The sequence below is a fragment of the Budorcas taxicolor genome, chromosome 23 (assembly GCF_023091745.1).
Source record: "Budorcas taxicolor isolate Tak-1 chromosome 23, Takin1.1, whole genome shotgun sequence".
Classification (NCBI taxonomy): domain Eukaryota; kingdom Metazoa; phylum Chordata; class Mammalia; order Artiodactyla; family Bovidae; genus Budorcas; species Budorcas taxicolor.
Window position 1 is genome coordinate 7,351,262 of NC_068932.1, and position 19,806 is coordinate 7,371,067.

At 38.9% G+C, this 19,806-nt stretch overlaps 1 protein-coding gene across 1 annotated transcript in view; it reads right to left on the bottom strand.

Moving 5' to 3' along the window:
• The window catches only part of PRKG1 (protein kinase cGMP-dependent 1), a 1,293,658-nt gene that overhangs the window by 360,021 nt on the left and 913,831 nt on the right, over positions 1-19,806 (bottom strand). The window contains exon 5 of the mRNA XM_052661192.1: positions 17,659-17,722. Coding sequence (XP_052517152.1) covers positions 17,659-17,722 — 64 coding nt within the window. The remainder of the gene's footprint in view (positions 1-17,658; positions 17,723-19,806) is intronic.

Here is a 19,806-nt window from a genome sequence, read left to right on the forward strand (position 1 = left end):
CAATCTCCTACCGTTAGTATGCCTGCTTCTTAGGTTTTCAGATTCAGATCGGAACCGACACTATTTATTGATTCCCCTGATTCTCAGGCCTTTACATATTCAGACTGAATTATACTAGCAAATTCTCTGGGTGTCCAGCTTGCAGATGACAGAGTTTTAAGATGTCTATGCCTCCAAAATTATATGGGCCAATTCCATATAATCTCTCTCTCTCCGCCCCCCCATATATATACATACACACATACACAAACACGCGCACACACACACACACACACACACACACACACACACACACACAATCTCCTACTTGTTCTGCTTTTCTGGAGAACCCTAATACTCTACTGCATCAATACAACAGCTCCTGTAGAATAATGAGAGATTATAGCTGGAAGACGGCAAATCTCAGAATCTATTTAGGAAGGAGTTTCCACAAAGACCTAAAGAGAAGGATACAAAAACACTAGAGGAAATTATAGCCTTTAACACTACCACTACAACAAACAGTAAACAAAATCCAACTCTTGGCAAGATAAACACAAAATTTCTCACGAAATGTCTATCTACTTGATTCTTGTTACCCAATACATCATGTCTTACTCTCAACAGAAAAGCTGAAAGGCATGCTAAAAGCCAGAAACACAGTTTGAAAAACAATGTAAGCCTCAGGACCAAACTCAGATATGGCAGGAATTCTGAAATTATCAGACAGGAAATTTAAAATAACAATGAATGATATGCTAAGGGTTCTTGCAGAAAAAGTGGACAACATACTAGTGCAGATGGGTAATGTAAGCAGAAAGGTAGCAATTCTGTGGAAGAATGCTAGAAAATAAAAACCTTGTAACTGAAATGAAGAATGCTTCTGATGGGCCCATCAGCAGACTGGACATGACCAAGACAAAGATCAGTGTGTTTGAAAAACATGTGAATAGAAACTTCCAAAACGGAAATATAAAGAGAAAGAAATGAATGAAAAAATAGGACAGAATATCCAAAATCTGAGGAACAATTAAAAAAGGAGTTGATTATTTTGTTATATTACATATGTGTAATGGGAAGATCCCCTGGAGAAGAAAACAGCAACCCACTCCAGTATTCTTGCCTGGGAAATCCCATCGACAGAGGAGCCTCATGGGCGATAGTCCATGGGGTCACAAAAGAGTCAGGCGTGACTTAGCAACTAAACAATAACAACACACACGTGTCAGGGAACCATCTCTATTCTTTAGATGAGAAGCTAAGTAAAAAGACAGAACAGATATATACACTGTAAAACTGTAGATTGGGGGATTGCCATAAACAAGTACTGAACTTCAATTGCAGGAAATTGGGAAGGTGATTTCTAGAGGCCTTTATCCCCTAGCTATCAAGTAATAATTTACTCAGCTCTCTGCCTAAGGACATTATATTGGAATGTTCATGAGAGTGTTCCCCTTCCTTTGGAAGGAGATATCCTTCCAAAAGTTTGGCTTTTGTTATATCTCCCTGAATGACCGAGGGAAACCAGAGAGCTGACCGAAGAACCATGTCTTATTCCTTTTCCATGATCTTGTAAGCTGTTGATGCTCCATGGCTTCTCTCTATAGTCGACCTTCATTTTGGGTCCCTGGGAATCTTCTGTCTACCCTCTCTATATCCTCAGGTTGCTGTTGTTACTTAGTTGCTAAGTTGTGTCCGACTCTTTTGCGACCCCATGGAGCCTACCAGGCTCCTCTCTCCATGGGACTTCCCAGGCAAGAATACTAGAATGGACAGCCATTTCCTTCTCCAGGGGATCTTCCTGACCCAGAGACTGAATCCATGTCTCTTGCAGTGGCAGGCAGATTATTTACCACTGAGCGATCAGAGAAGCCTGTGTCATCAGATAATACTTATAAATTCTTATATTTCAGAACACATGCCTCTGATCCTTGACACGTTTGCAGTCTGGATGTATGTGAGAGCATCCAAACATAAAACAGAACAGTTTTGTTTCATTCACTGCGTCACTCACATAGCACATATTTACTGGAAACCAACTTAGACTATTCATTCAGAAAATACTTATTGGCTATGCAGTAAATGTCGGGCAAATTCTTGCTCAGCTGGAAATGGGATATAAGCTGAGACACATCCTATCCTTAAGGCATTTAGAGAAAACTGGGGGAAAAAAGACAAGTTCCAGGCAATACAGGAGCAAGCATATGATTCTGAAGCACAAACTATGAAAGAATTAAGGAAACAACAAGCAAAATGATAAAGCTGCCTTAGGGCAAGCTTCTGAAAAAGAAAGACTTGATCTTAAAGAATATCTTTGGAGGAGAAAAGAGGAGTCAGGGATAGCTCAGCTGCTCTCATGCTCACAATAGTGAATGATTCTTGGAAACGTAAAGTAATTTGCACAAGTCATATGAAGCAAAGAGAAATGACAGAATGGTGTTGCACTGCAAGTCTATTTACAAAACAAAGCATGCTACTTTTATTAAAATAATAATTTTCCATTGTAAGTTCAAAAAATAAATAAATAAACGATAACTCTTCCCAGAGAGCTAAGAGAAAATTTTTCCATACAGATGCAGTCTCACTACAGCCTTGGCTGGCCACAGTTCCTTCCTTATTGATATTGACTGACTTCTGATGAACATTCATGCCTGAAATACTGTCCGCCCATGTTCAGAGCCTTATCTACTAGGAAGCAGCCTTGTAGCTATTGGCCTAAGAAAATGCATGACTCCTTCTCTGCAGGGGAGTGGTAGCTTACCTTGTAATGGATTTCCAGGAGGACCTATAGCCAGAGGCCTTTGGGAGACCTGGAAATTAACACCCACATTGCTTCCTGCCTAAGCTGTTTGATAGCTCTCTCCAACCCAGACAAGCTTTGTATTTTGTGACAAAAACTGAAAGTCCAACTGATTTTCTTATCTTCAGCTTCTTACTGTAAGTGCAAGTGGGTGGCTTATATTCATCAATTGTTTATGTCTCAGATGCCAACTATGCACAGGCTCCTAAACTAGTTTTTTAGTAGCTACAAAGATGCCTCGATTAAAAAAGAAAAGTTTAAAATATCAGGTCATACTTTAATTGGAACAATTCATAAAATTCAGACCAAGGTTTATGACTCTGCTCTCTGAAAGGAATTTAAGGTTTATCATGATCTGCTCCAATACTACCAACTAGCATTCTGTAAATAGGATCTCATGCTTATGTTAAAGATGAGCTACTTATTCATACTTCACACAAATTCACTATTTGTTTACAAACTCCCTCAAGGGGAGAAAACCACAAGTACCAAGCACGCTTATGTATTATTACGTGACAACAACTTCAAGTGCTCTCTAGACAGAGTGCGTGATGAACTACGACAGAGGTTCCTAACATTGTACAGGAGACAGGGATCAAGATCATCCCAAAGAAAAAGGCAAAATGGCTGTCTGGGGAGGCCTTACAAATAGCTGTGAAAAGAAGAGAATTGAAAAGCAAAGGAGAAAAGGAAAGATATAAGCATCTGGATGCAGAGTTCCAAAGAATAGCAAGGAGAGATAAGAAAGCCTTCCGAGCGATCAATGCAAAGAAATAGAGGAAAACAACAGAATGGTAAAAACTAGAGATCTCTTCAGGAAATTAGAGATACCAAGGGAACATTTCATGCAAAGATGGGCTCAATAAACGACAGAAATGGTATGGACTTAACAGAAGCAGAAGATATTAAGAAGAGGTGGCAAGAATACACAGAAGAACCGCACAAAAAAGATCTTCATGACTCAATCACAACGGTGTGATCACTCACCTAGAGCCAGACATCCTAGAATGTAAAGTCATGTGGGCCTTAGGAAGCATCACTACTCTAGTAGTGGGGGTGATGGGATTCCAGTTGAGCTATTTCATATCCTAAAAGATGATGCTGTGAAAGTGCTGCACTCAATACGCCAACAAATTTGGAAAACTCAGCAGTGGCGACAGGACTAGAAAAGATCAGTTTTCATGCCAATCCCAAAGAAAGGCAACACCAAAGAATGCTCAAACTACTGCACAATTGCACTCATCTCACGCTAACAAAGTAATGCTCAAAATTCTCCAAGCCAGGCTTCAGCAATACGTGAACCGTGAACTTCCTGATGTTCAAGCTGGTTTTAGAAAAGGCAGAGGAACTAGATCAAATTGCCAACATCCGTTGGATCATGGAAAAAGCAAGAGAGTTCCAGAAAAACATCTATATCTGCTTTATTGACTATGCCAAAGCATTTGACTGTGTGGATCACAATAAACTGTGGAAAATTCTGAAAGAGAAGGTAATACCAGAACACCTGATCGGCCTCTTGAGAAGCCTGTATGCAGGTCAGGAAACAACAGTTAGAACTGACTGGAACAATAGACTGGTTCCAAATAGGAAAAGAAGTATGTCAAGGCTGTATACTGTCACCCTGTTTATTTAATTTATATGCAGAGTACATCATGAGAAACACTGGGCTGGAGGAAGCACAAGCTTGAATCAAGATTGCTGGGAGAAATATCAGTAACCTCAGATATGCAGATGACACCACCCTTATGGCAGTAAGCGAAGAGGAACTAAAAAGCCTCTTGATGAAAGTGAAAGAGGAGAGTGAAAAAGTCGGGTTGAAGCTCAACATTCAGAAAACTAAGATCATGGCATCTAGTCCCATCACTTCACGGCAAATAGATGGGGAAACAGTGCAAACAGTGTCAGACTTTATTTTTTTGGGCTCCAAAATCACCGCAGATGGTGACTGGAGCCATGAAATTAAAAGATGCTTACTCCTTGGAAAGAAAGTTATGACCAACCTAGACAGCATATTAAAAAGCAGAGACATTACTTTGTCAACAAAGTTCTGTCTAGTCAAGGCTATAGTTTTTCCAGTGGTCATGCATGGATGTGAGATTTGGACTATAAAGAATGCTGAGTGCCAAAGAATTGATGCTTTGAACTGTGGTGTTGGAGAAGACTCTTGAGAGTCCCTTGGACTGCAAGGAGATCCAACCAGTCCATCCTAAAGGAGATCAGTCCTGGGTGTTCATTCAAAGAACTGATGTTGAACCTGAAACTCCAATACTTTGGCCACCTGTTGCGGAGAGGTGACTCATTTGAAAAGACCCTGATGCTGGGAAAGATTGAGGGCAGGAGGAGAAGGGGACGACAGAGGATGAGATGGTTGGATGGCATCACCAACTGGATGGACATGAGTTTGGGTAAACTCTGGGAGTTGGTGATGGACAGGGAGGTTTGGTGTGTTGTGGTTCATGGGGTCAGAAAGAGTTGAACATGACTGAGAGACTGAACTGAACTGAACTGATGAATGTTGTCTAGAAAGCTGACTTATTACAGATTGGTTTCATATTTGGAGAGCACATACATTTTAATGAATTATAGACCTCATAAGGCAAAATATATACATCCTGGTGATAAAAAGACTAGAAACTGCTTAGTTTTGAAGTTTGTTGAAGTCATAAAATGGATTCCTGTCATAACAAATTAAAAATGCTGACTGGGAAAAAATTTACTACTCCCAAGGAGAAAAAAGAGAAAGACAAGTAAATATTTTGAAAAGTAGGCATCTCCTATTAAAAAAAAAAAAAGTAGGTAATGGGGGAAAATAATTTTTTTCTTCTTTATTCATGCTATGAATTTTGAAGACGGAATACAGCGTAGTAATGAAAGGTGCTGATCCCAGCGTCAGATTGGACAGAATAAGCTACTTTCGCATTAGCTGTGTTACTTGATCCTCCGTTCCCCCATGGAGACGGCAACCATGAGATGAAAAGACGCTTGCTCCTTGCAAGCACAGTTATGACCGACCTAGACAGCATATTCAAAAGCAGAGACATTACTTTGTCAACAAAGGTCCGTCTAGTCAAGGCTATGGTTTTTCCTGTGGTCACGTATGGATGTGAGAGTTGGACAGTGAAGAAAGCTGAGCGCCAAAGAATTGATGCTTTTGAACTGTGGTGTTGCAGAAGACTCTTGAGAGTCCCTTGGACTGCAAGGAGATCCAACCAAGCCATTCTAAAGGAGATCAGTCCTGGGTGTTCTTTGGAAGGACTGATGCTGAAGCTGAAACTCCAATGCTTTGGCCACCTCATGTGAAGAGTTGACTCATTGGAAAAGACTCTGATGCTGGGAGGGATTGGGGGCAGGAGGAGAAGGGGATGACAGAGGATGAGATGGCTGGATGGCATCACGGACTCGATGGACATGAGTTTGATTGAACTCCGGGAGTTGGTGATGGACCGGGAGGCCTGGCGTGCTGCAATTCATGAGGTTGCAAAGAGTCAGACACGACTGAGCGACTGAACGGAACTGAACAGTTCCCCCAGTTATAAACTACGAATAGTAAAAGCACAGTTGACCCTTGAACAACATGCCTTTGAAATGTGGGGGTCCACATACATGCAGATTTTTTTCACTAAATATGACTGTCCAGTACTATAAGTAATGCAAGGTCAGTTGAACCTGTGGTTCCAAATCTATGTATACCAGGACCTACTGTAAACTTATGCAGTAGTGCTTTTGATTGTGGCATTTTGATTGCATGGAGAGTCAGTACCCCTAACACCTGCTGTCGCTCAAGGGTCAACTGTAATAGTAGTGACTTCAGAGGGTCAACTGTAATAGTAGTGACCTCAGAGGTTTAAACAGATGCCCTTAGCCTGTCACAGTCAGCCTTAATAAGTTGAAGGTATTACTGTTGCTTCTCTCAACTGCCTACAAGTACCCTGTGAAAAGAAATTATGAATATATCATTAGCCTTTACTAGACAGAGGATGAGATGATTAGATGGCATCATCAACTCAATGGACGTGAGTTTGAGCAAACTCATGTTTGGAGATAGTGAAGGACAGGAATGTCTGGGGTGCTGTAGTCCATGGGGTCACAAAGAACTGGACATGACTGAACAGCAACAGCCTTTAAAGAACTTACAGCCTAAAGTGATGAAAGTTTGCAAAACTAGAGACTAATTTAAAGCAATGGACAAGCACTTATTTCTTCCATATAATGATAGCTATATAGATCAAGGAGATAAAGGAGAAGACACTTCCCACAGGGGTAGAAATGAAAATGACTGAGGCTCTGGACTAGAGAGATCTCAACTGAGAATGTGATCGTACAGAATGTTAGAGTTAGATAGAATCCAAAAAATCAATATTGTTTAAGCACCAAATCAATGCATGAGTATGTACAATATCTTAACTAATTTCTTATATACTGCAATTTTTCAAATATGTATGATATCTATTCATACTTAACATTATATACTATATTTTGCTATCTGTGATGCTTGCAATCGCTGTCAACTCAAAGTCACCTCTTCAGATGAAACTTTCCTAACCACTCTGGCTAAAGTAGTCCACCAGTCCTTGGCAGCCTTAATCATATTACATGATTTTATTTCCTTCACACTTTCAGCAGAGTTTCCCAAGTCCTACCACATTTACTCTACAGGAGAATTTCCCAGACTCAGCACTACTGACATCTGGTACTGGATGAATTGTGGTAAAGCTGTCCTATGCATTGTAGAATGATTAATAGCACCTTAGCTCCTTCCCATTAGAGGGTAGCCTTCTACCCTCAGTGGCAGCCTTCTGTTAACCTCACTCAGTATTATAACTAGGATAGATGTCTCAAGACATTACAAAATGCCTCCTCAGCCATTCAGATGGAGAGTCCAGTAGGACTTGGGACAGTCAAAATCCCTGACCAGTCACCTCCAGCCATAAGGAGTTTTACTTGTTAACCTCAATATGTGTGCAGGATAAACATTTTCCGTTATGTATCAACAGGTGAAAGGGGTTGGTAAGCACTGATGATGGACATCTGAAATGATGCTTGCATGCTAATAATTTTACAATAATTACACAATTTAAGACCTATAGTATACTACAAGAGGCAGACACTGCTTTGTCCCTGTTCATCTGTGATGGGTTAAATCCTTCATCCAGGCTATTTTTAGAGATGGAGTTCCCCATCCTTTGAACACAGAAAGCTGTGTCCACTAAGTTAAAAGGAATCCAGTACCTTCCCCCAAAGTCTTCTTCAGGGAAATTTATAAGTTATTTCAATTGTTTTCTTCCCTTGTTTCCAGCAACATTGCCTACATTCTGCCCTGTCTTCACCATCCTATCCTTCTGTTCGTTCCGTCTGTATTTTTTTTCTTTTTAATCATGTGCAAAACTATATTCTCCTCTGTTACCTAATTTTAGTGGATTCCATCCATTATTCCAACCTGTTTAGATATTTTGGGCCTTTGTCAGGCATAGGGCTACTGGTTCAACTCAAGTGAAGAAGTTGAATAAAAATGAAAACTGAATATTTTGCAGGCTATGGTATAGATTATACAAATAAGCAAAATACATAATTTAAAGAGGTAGAAACTTCAGGGTGAGAAGGAATTATATAAATGCTTACAAATCAAGTTCTAGATCATTTTTCAAAGAAGTTGCACCATTTTACAATCCCACAAGCAACAAATGAGAGTTACAATTTCTCTACATCCTCACCAAGATTTGCCATTGTCTTTTTTAAATTCTAGCCACCCTAGAGGGTATGAAGTGGTGCATAATTAGGGTTCTTATTTTTGTTTCCTTGATGACTGCTAATAAGAAACATGTACTTATTTTTGTATATCTCCTTTTGAAAAATATCTATTCACTCATTTTTATCTATTAACTTTTTAAATCCACTCATTTTTAAATTGAACTACTTATCATTTTAGTATCAATTTGTAAGTATTCTTTATATATTCTAGATATAAGTCTTTTGATAATATTATGTGTCAACTTAGCTAGGCCATAGTGCTCAGATATTTGGTCAAACATTATTCTGAATTTTTTTGTGTATGTTATAAGATTAATGTTTCAGCAAGTGAACTTGGAGACTAGATTACTCAAAACTCACTGATTTAAATGTAAAAGTGGATGGCCATCCATAATGTGTGCGGGCCTCATTCAATCAAATGGAGATCTTAAAGGAACAAAGACTGACACTCCCCAAGCAAGAAGGAACTCGCCCAGCAGACGGCACTGATCTTGAACCACAGCATTAGCTTTCCCATGGCCTGCCAGTTTATCCTGCAGATTTTGAAATGGCCAGCATCCGTAATTCAGGAGCCAGTTCCTTAAAATAAATCTCTCTTTCAACCATGCACATCTTACTGGTTCCGTTTTCTCTGGAGACCTTTGACTAATACAACTACCTTATCCCATCTCTAATTTGCAAATATATTCTCCCATTGCATTTACTTGTCTAATAGAATAAGACAGGCAGATAGTCACATGAACTGAAAGTCTGTCTTTACTTTTTAATCTCTCCACCCTGCTACAAAAATACAAACATACACGCTTCTACTTCTTCCTCCTTCAGAGGAAGTCTGCAGTCATTTACCCTGCAGATGTGAAAACCCAAAAAGAATCGAAAGGAACCAGGTAGATCTAAACAGAATTGTCCAAATTCAGAGTCCTTCAGGCCAAAGCAACTGGAAAAGAATGGGTACTTAAAATTCCCTCCAACTTGGCTCTGAATAGCAAGAATCAAAAAGTTTAGTCACAACAATAGATCTTGAAGAGAATTAATAATGTTTCTGTCTACTCCACTGGGTTGGGAAGATCCCCTGGATAAGGAAATGGCAACCAGGCCAAAGCAACTGGAAAAGAACGGGTACTTAAAATTCCCTCCAACTTGGCCCTGAATAGCAAGAATCAAAAAGTTCAGTCAAAACAATAGATTTCGAAGAGAATCAATAATGTTTCTGTCTATTTCCCTGGGTTGGGAAGATCCCCTGGAGAAGGAAATGGCACCCCACTCCAGTACTCTTGCCTGGAAAATCCTGGTAGGCTACAGTCCATGGGGTCGCTAAGAGTCAGACACGACTGAGCGACTTTACTTGTTACTTTTAGTACTACACTAGTTTCTTTCGAAAGAGTCTAGACCTGTTTAGAATGATTAAAAGAGAAAGCTTCAGAGCATTCCAATAACTCATCAAGTGTAGTACTTATGCCTTGTATTACTCGCAACTGGAGAAAATGCAAAGGAATTTGAGAAGATGTCAACATGACATGGTGACACCAAGCAACAGTTGCACAGCTAGAACGATGCATATTGAATCAGCCGTGGGGCACCTTGTGTTACATTAACCTCCTTTTCCAAAAGTGATCTCTGGACTGTGATCCCGTATTTGCTTTTTAGCGTATTACCGAGCAATGGTAAGTTGGAAAAAAAAAAAAAAAAGTTTTCTCTCCCTGCCTTTTTTCTGTTTCTATTTTTCTCATCCTGTCCTCTTCGATATTTCAGAAACTTGGAGGAGTATTATTTGTTCAAGATCTTGTCAGGGCCATAACAGTATAAATATCCCCAAACTGAAAACATAAATAAATGCCCTGTATAAGGACACAAACCAGAACAATCCATTATTTAGACTCAAATGTATCTAAGATCTAAGCACATAAAGCTGCAGACCCAAAGGTACAGAGCTCTTAAAAAAGCTGGTGAAGCAGAAGTTTTTTGTTTTGTTTTTTTTTGATGAGGTAAGGTGTACAATTTTTTTATAGAAATTTATTTATTTTAATTGGAGGTTAATTACTTTACAATATTGTATTGGTTTTGCCATACATCAATATGAATCCGCCATGGGTGTACACATGTTCCCCATCCTGAACCCCCCTCCCACCTCACCCCATACCATCCCTCTGGGTCATCCCAGTGCACCAGCCCCAAGCATCCTGTATCATGCATCAAACCTGGGCTGGCGATTCATTTCTTAAATGATATTATACATGTTTCAATGCCATTCTCCCAAATCATCCAACCCTCTCCAACTCCCACAGAGTCCAAAAGACTGTTCTATACATCTGTGTCTCTTTTGCTGTCTTGCATACAGGGTCATCATTACCATCTTTCTAAATTCCATATATATGCGTTAGTATACTGTATTGGTATTTTTCTTTCTGGCTTACTTCACTCTGTATAATCGGCTCCAGTTTCATCCACCTCATTAGAACTGATTCAAATGTATTCTTTTTAATGGCTGAGTAATAATCCATTGTGTATATGTACCATAGCTTTCTTCTCCATTCGTCTGCTGATGGACATCTAGGTTGCTTCCATGTCCTGGCTATTATCAACAGTGCTGCAATGAACATTGGGGTACACGTGTCTCGTTCAATTCTGGTTTCCTTGGTGTGTATGCCCAGCAGTGGGATTGCTGAGTTGTATGGGAGTTTCTCATTCTAAGACAACCGAATCCAGTGTTTCATGAGAGAACTGGATGTGAAAAGATTTCAGTGTAACCAGAGAAGTGATTCTCACATGTTTTATTTTCTATTTAAAAATCAGGAGACTTAAATATAGCACCCATGTCCCACTTCTATTTACAAAGAAATAATGAGCTATACCAGTGGTAAAAAGTGAATTTGTTGGCTTAACTTGATTGTTCAATCTATTGTCTTCAATAAAAACATGGTTTTACTTGTGTTATACAAGCATTTTCACCCTTATTGGTGAAAGCGTAACTCCTTCCCAAATTAATTTTCAAGCTTCTTTGTAACATGATATCAGGTTAATCTCTGCTCCTCCTCTCTATAAGAAATTGTTTTTATTTGTTGTTTCCTTTAAAGATCTCACCACAGTTCTAATATGCGGATATATATTAGACACTGAGTTATTTACAGTGACTTTCCTCCATTGTGTTTGGGTAGGTAGTCACTGAAGGAAGCTATTTCTCAGGTGGAGATTAGCTACAGGTTGTTTCAGCCATCTGAAAAATGTGATTCATCTACAGAGACTAATTATGTGTACATAAAGGAAGAAGGAAAGTGTTAGCTTGCTATAGTAAGAAAAACAGATTCGATCTTATTTATAATTTCACATCTCTTTTCATTTACCCATAAGAACTTCCTAGGCTTTCAGACTAGATTTCAGTATTTGACTACTTCATTCAATATGAATGAATTCAACAGAGTTTTCACTGTAGTATACAGAATAGTATAGAAGTTAATGAAACTAGTTTACAAAGTCAGTCAGATCTTGCTATTCCCTATATGTGCCTAAAAATTCTCCTATAATTTATTTTAATTTAATTTAATTTATTTAAAAACTATAAAATAACTTCTTTAGCAAAACAAATCTGAAGCTCTAAAAATGATTTCCACTAATTATTAAGACTTACTTTAAGTCAGATGTGAGATGAGAAGAACATACTATGGTGACAATGAAGGTGAATACTTAGAGAATCTATTAATTACTTCAACTTGTCTTGCAAAACACAACCTAAGAAAATGTTGGAACTGTTGATCTTGATCTGGATAGACCTTTGACCAAGAATCTCTTGATATCTATGCATAAACACAACTTCTCAAAGGAACTAGAGAAAATTTTCCTATGTTCCTGAAAAAGTCATGAGAGATTCAATAAAGAAAATACTACGTGATATAAAGGAAACAAAGAAAGGGGCACTAAACTCCAACACTAAGAATAAGGATATTTGTTCCTGGTTTATAATCTCCTAAGGAAGAACAGATAAATGGGTACATCTGCACTACAAATTATGGAAGAGGTAAGTGGGGAGGTGGGTGGGCAATGGCAGAAATTACTCATATAATGGTTTCTTTTTCAATTTTAGAGTAGGATGCCCCAAACATCATGTATCTGTCCTGCAGTCACAAACACCCTCCTAAATCACTTAACCGACAACATTATGCTCATTCTTCTTTCATTATGTTTGTTTCCTTTTCTGGGTTAACTCTCAGTCCTGAAAGATGATGCTGTGAAAGTGCTGCACTCAATATGCCAACAAATTTGGAAAACTCAGCAGTGGCCACTCAAAATTCTCCAAGCCAGGCTTCAGCAATATGTGAACCATGAACATCCTGATGTTCAAGCTGGTTTTAGAAAAGGCAGAGGAACCAGAGAACAAATTGCCAACATCCGCTGGATCATGGAAAAAGCAAGAGAGTTCCAGAAAAACATCTATTTCTGCTGTATTGACTATGCCAAAGCCTTTGACTGTGTGGATCACAACAAACTGTGGAAAATTCTGAAACAGTGGGAATACCAGACCACCTGACCGGCCTCTTGAGAAATCTGCATGCAGGTGAGGAAGCAACAGTTAGAACTGGACATGGAACAACAGACTGGTTTCAAATAGGAAAAGGTGTACGTCAAGGCTGTATATTGTCACCCTGCTTATTTAACTTATATGCAGAGTACATCATGAGAAACGCTGGACTGGAAGAAACACAAGCTGGAATCAAGACTGCCGGGAGAAATATCAATAACCTCAGATATGCAGATGACACCACCCTTATGGCAGAAAGTGAAGACGAGCTAAAAAGCCTCTTGATGAAAGTGAAAGAGGAGAGTGAAAAAGTTGGCTTATAGCTCAACATTCAGAAAACGAAGATCATGGCATCCGGTCCCATCACTTCATGGGAAATAGATGGGGAAACAGTGCAAACAGTGTCAGACTTTATTTCTTTGGGCTCCAAAATCACTGCAGATGGTGACTGCAGCCATGAAATTAAAAGACGCTTACTCCTTGGAAGGCAAGTTATGACCAACCTAGATAGCATATTCAAAAGCAGGGACATTACTTTGCCGACTAAGGTCCGTCTAGTCAAGGCTCTGGTTTTTCCTGTGGTCATGTATGGATGTGAGAGTTGGACTGTGAAGAAGGCTGAGTGCCGAAGAATTGATGCGTTTAAACTGTGGTGTTGGAGAAGACTCTTGAGAGTCCCTTGGACTGCAAGGAGATCCAACCAGTCCATTCTGAAGGAGATCAACCCTGGGATTTCTTTGGAAGGAATGATGCTGAAGCTGAAACTCCAATACTTTGGCCACCTCATGCGAAGAGTTGATTCATTGGAAAAGACTTTGATGCTGGGAGGGATTGGGGGCAGTAGGAGAAAGGGACGACCAAGGATGAGATGGCTGGATGGCATCACGGACTCGATGGACATGAGTCTGAGTGAACTCCGGGAGATGGTGATGAACAGGGAGGCCTGGCGTGCTGCGATTCATGGGGTCGCAAAGAGTCGGACACGATTGAGCGACTGAACTGAACTGAAGTGAACTCAGTCCTTGTGTACCCTGCCCCTATTCTTTAAAAATCTTCCCCTCATGCTGGAAGTTTTGTTTCATAATGAATGGAATGAAACAGTCAATAAGAAAGTATATCCACATACAAACATCTACCCTCATCTGGGGCTATTTTGTCTAAATAATTGATTTGTCCCTCTATAATCCATTCTTCTCACAGAGAGCTATCATTTAAACACAACCCAAATCATGTCATTTTATGGCTTAGAACCCTAAAAATCTTCTCATTGCACTTAAAAACCTTATCATAACTCCTATCACAATCAGCAAAGTCCCCTGCCACCTAGCCTTGGCTATTTTCTTTAGCCTCATCTCATTTCACTGTAATTTTTTTTTTTTTTCCTATTCCTTAAGAACAGCAAACTCATTCCTAGTTTAGGATATTATGCTTTCTCTTCTCTCTGTCCTATACACATGGCATCCTGTATCTGCTTTTAGATTTCAGCTTGAGACCAGAGAGGTCTTCCCTCCCTAAACCAATAAAGAGTGGCCTTCTCACTCCATGCTATTTTGATGCCATTTCCTTATGTCTCATCTGTACCTTCCACTGAAACATGCTTTGTGTGGACAAGGCCCTGAATCCCAGAGCTTGGAACAGTTACTGGCACGTGGCAGATGTTCCATAAATATTTGTTTTAACAAGGCTATAAGCTTCTTTGTTAAACACAATGATTATACAGGCTTTCTTTTCAAAACGATCTGGGATTCTTTCATTTTCTTGTAGATGTTGTAGGAAGAAAGACAGCTCAATTATTATGCGAGCACATTTTCCTTTAATGTTAAGTGACACTGGTATTGCTTTTGTTCTTCCAAATTTGCTTCACTCTATCTGATACATAATTTAATCTAATTTCTCATTGTGCTTGTTTATTCAACTTGAATTGAACACTTTTGTGCATTGGGTAGTACATTCATACGTCTAACTTCATATTTTGGCTGCTTACTTCATTTGTATGTCTTCAGAGCAAATGTGTGGGCACTTAATCATCTGTTTCTATTTTCATGCAGTTTTGCTGTAGACTGTACTGTGGCTTGTATAACATAAATTAAGGCATCTTCTGATGAGAAAATCGGACATAAAATACTAAAATATTTCTTTGGTCAAAATTATTTATAGAGCTATGGCTATTGTTTTGCAAAACATAGCAAATGCTTCCACAGCTGTGGAAAAGAAAGAAAATGATTAAAGCATTTCATGGGGTTTTATTTTATTTTATTTTGGACAGGCTTGATTGGGGCCAGTGATTTTGCACTTTATTTCATTTCGTTTAGAAAAAAAGAAAAAGAAAAAGGTCATCAGAGAGTTCTTCAGTGTATTCAACAAAGAACAGAACTGGGGAAAGCAGCTTTTCATTTACAGAGGTTGCAAGTACAGCGGTTGGCACATTCAGAAAAAAAGGAAGCCAGTAATTTTTTCTCAGGGATCTCTTATATTTTAACATAGGAATCAAATGTTACTTCTGTTTTACTTTGTGTTCCCATATAAGATGAGAGAGAACAGTAAATCCTAGGAGAGCTCACTCTGATAAAAGACTCTTAAGAATTTGTGGACATAAACCTTTGAAATTCTATGTATCATATAATTACTGGTATTGTGAGTGGTGGTGGTTTAGTCGCTAAGTCCTGTCCGACTCTTGTGACCCCGTGGACTGTAGCCCACCAGGCTCCTCTGTCCATGAGATTTTCCAGGCAAGAATACTGGACTGAATTGCCATTTCCTTCTCCAGGGGATCTTCCCGACCAAGGAATTGAACCTGTGTCTCCTGCATTTCAGGCAGATTCTTTACTGACTGAGTTATGAGGTATTGTGAGTACTTAGAGACAAAAACTTTTTCAGTATCTTTCCGGTTAATCTCTATGATAGCACAACTCCAAAAATTCTTCAGCCTCCTGAGACTAAAATCCATTGATCCCAGTCACTCATTGACCCTTGTTCCTTTCAGCATCCCTCTCCTTCTTGCCCAATCGAAATTCCAGGAGTAGTCTCTATAATCCTTCCTTCACATGCATCTTCAACCCCTTTTCCCTCTTTCAACCACTCAGCTTTTCCTGGCAAAATGCCAGTCCTGGTTAAATCCCATTCTTTGTCTACTTGGGACTTGAATCTAGAGAAACAAATGGGGCTGAAAAAGCACACAAGAGCAAATGGGCTGGCAAGCAAGACAGAATGAACAGCCCCCTCACTTGACTAAACTTAGGCTCCTCTCTGACACTATTAGGCTCCCGATTTCCCTTTTCTTAGGGTGTTTACTTTAGAAAATTTTCAACTGTAAATTCTCAATTTGCCTGTTTTGAGATATACATCTTCTTCCAGGCTGATGATCTCCTGTTTTACAGCTCAGGAATGTCTTTCTCAAGGACTAAATAAGGACAAAAATCCTTCCTACCCTGGAAGGTAGAGCTAGGATGAAAATCAGGAAATATATAACCCCAAACCCCTCTCTCCTCCATGAATATTCTGTCCATTTATTTTCACACCTCATATAACCAACTTGCCAAAGAAACTCAGGGCAACTGCCCACCTGGTTCCCAGCTCTTCCCTTAAGAGCTTAATAAATCTTCACTTTTCTTTCTTGACTTCCATCTCATTTCTGAATTCTTTCTGCAATGAGACAAGAACCTACTCTGTGGTAACACCCCTACTGGAATACTTTTCCACCAACTCATTCCAGTGCTTTAAAAATTCTCCCATCCTTTGGTACAACAGAGTGGAGTTTGATCTACCTGTCTTATCATACATCCTGGATGAACTCTTTTTGCCTGTTTAATTGAGATTTGGGATTGGTAATATCAAATAGTGCCTGAATGATGACTGGCAATCATACTATGCCTTCCTAGTCCATTTCCTCTTCTACTTTTCTCATACCTTCTCTTCTGTCTTCAAACCTCTCAAACATCTGCCCCATAGTTGGTGGTCTTGCTTTCTAGATCACTGAGAAATTAGATGTCAGAACAGATTTGCCACAGAGCCAGCCATTCCATCAACCTCCCTGCCTGCATAATTGCCAAGGTACTGTGGCTTCCTTGTTTCTCTAGGCACCAGGGACCCTATACTCTTGTGTTCATTCAAGCTCTACTTGTGTAAACCTCCTGCCTTTCTCCTGCTTCAATATTTCCTGCGCTTTATAGGTGCAGAGAAGAAGTAACCGTGATACTTTCACATTCACACATACAATTACATGCATAAAATACTCACACGCTAAAAAAAAAATATGTACCCAACCTTCTAATTCATGTTAGAAATTTGCTAATTTATATCTTCAGAGTAGCAATGACTACAATGTTGCTTATCACCAATTGAAATAAGAGATATATATGCCATCTCCCTTTCTTGGAAATCAAACTGACAATGTTTGCCACAGTGAAAAAAATTTCCTTCTGCTATAGTTAAGTTGATTTTCACATTTCTAATTGCCTATAAATGTCAGATATGCTGGAGCTGCTTTTATTTGAAGCCAAATATATACCTCATCCCAGTGCTCAAAAAAACGTAAAAGGTCTCTGCAGTTTGTGACTTATAACACAGCTGTGATGGGTTGAGTCCCATCTCAAAAAGTTCAAGGACTAAAAACAATTACCTCTTCAAGGACGTCAGCAAGCTTACTGAGGATCTCTTCAGGAAGGCTCTGGAATGTTGGAACGCTGAAAAACAATACAGAGATGATGCTGAAGGCATGTACTGCAGCTCACTTTTATAACTAAAACAGCAATATATCTGAACGAACATGCAAAAAGATCTCTTGGCTAAGAATCTTCAGATGAAGATCATAGCAATAACTTAAGCATAAATCTGATGACTAACAGGGGAAATGTACAAGAAAGAATTGGAGGCTGGACAGAACTTTCATGATGTCCAAGAAAGAACTGGAGGTTGGACAGAACTGAGTTCAAATTTCACTTAGATTTCCTTGTGTGACCTTGAATGCCTCAGTTACAACGGGGAGAAAACCACTCTCTCCCTTATCAGCCTGCTGCCACGAGATTCCTTCCAGTCCCATCACCCTCTCCAGGAACTCCCCCTGCATATACATACTCTCTGTCTCCCCTTTCGACAGGCCAACTGCTACCCATCTTTTAAGACAAAGCTTGATTGCCGACACGTTCAGCACTGCAAGCATGCATTCAATAACACTGGACGTTTCCCACTTTCACCAGTCTCTCCCCAGCTAGATAAGGTTTGCCTATTATGATCTCTTTTATCCCTTCCTGCAATTGTAATTAGATAATTAGTCAGATATTTGCTACTGGCCATCCTTACTGCCAAAATCAAATGCCACAAAAATAAGACCTGTATCTATTTTGCTCAGTTCCTATATCTTTAGTGATTTGTTAATAACAACTCAAGAACATGTGTTGAATAAAGTTATGAAAATATGGATGTACAAATGCTTCCTAGGACAGTTATAGGGATCAGATCAGACAGGATGGAGAAAAAAAGTCCAGATTCATAGTAGACCCTGAAAAATGTCTTCTCAGCTTCTTATTAGGGAAACTCACAGACCAGCAAGGAAATATTGAATTACGTTGAATACACAAATCAATGAAACTTATTTTCTATGGATAATAACAGCAGCTTTAAAAGAAAAAAAAAAACTTATTAACATAAAATTCTTGAAAATCCACTCCACTAGAAAATCTAACTGGGATGTGGAACTAAATTCTCATGTAACCCTATTTCAATCTTGAGTAGAGAAAAGACTATAAATGAGTGAATATACATTTGTATGTAAGGTATTTTATTAAAGACTGATCTTTAGATAAACTCAATCTTTAGGTAAACTGCTATAGAACAAACATATTTAAATGAGTTAGATGAGTTGGATGAGACTTATCTCAGGTTTGTTGCTAGAGGACAATGGTTTTGGCTTCATTAGAATAATACAATGTAGGAAGCCAGAACATAGTGTTTGGATATAAGCATGAAAGTTTTACTGTTAATTTGTCACTCTGATTCCCATTACTTAGTGTAAAGCCTATTGATAAAATCCTAAGGTTTTATGCAGAGGTAAAACGATTCATCCAGGACCATCTGTTCCACCAGATTTACTGCTATGGTCTGAGCCACGCGGGTTTTAATTTCCAGAAGGCAGTCTATTTCAGCAGCTGGATAAAACATATCAGAGAAAGAGAGGAAGACAGAGGAAGCTGTTTCCATGAGTTATGCAGGCTGAAAAAGCTAGTCCTTCCATGTTCTTTTAATGAGCTATATATTTCAGTTTCTTCTGAGATGTAAGAATAATTAGAATATTTCTATCCCAGTGGGTATTTATGAAAAACACAAATTACAACTGAGTTTTTCTCATTTCATTATAATTGGCTGCCTTCTTTAGAGAGCCCTAATACTTCTGTGCTAAGTCTATGTCAAGCCACTCTATATTTTCATTTTCATGAGCATTCTTAGTCATGAGAAAAAAAATAATATTTGCATGACTATGTAACCCACTAAAGAAAACAAAACCGTTAAGTTTTAGGAGGGCATTTTAATAAATTATTTTTTATAATTTTACTTAGTTTTTAAAAATTCAGCTTTATTTAGGTATAACTGACAAAAATGCAAGATATTTAAAGTGAAAATAGTGAAACAATTCCTCTCATCCAGTTAACCCAGTTAATTAACACATCTGTCATCTTGTATATTTATTCTTATGTACTTTTCAAACATATAGTTCTGATCTTTTTGTAAATTTCAGTTATACAATACAGTGCTGTCAACTATGGTTAGAAGC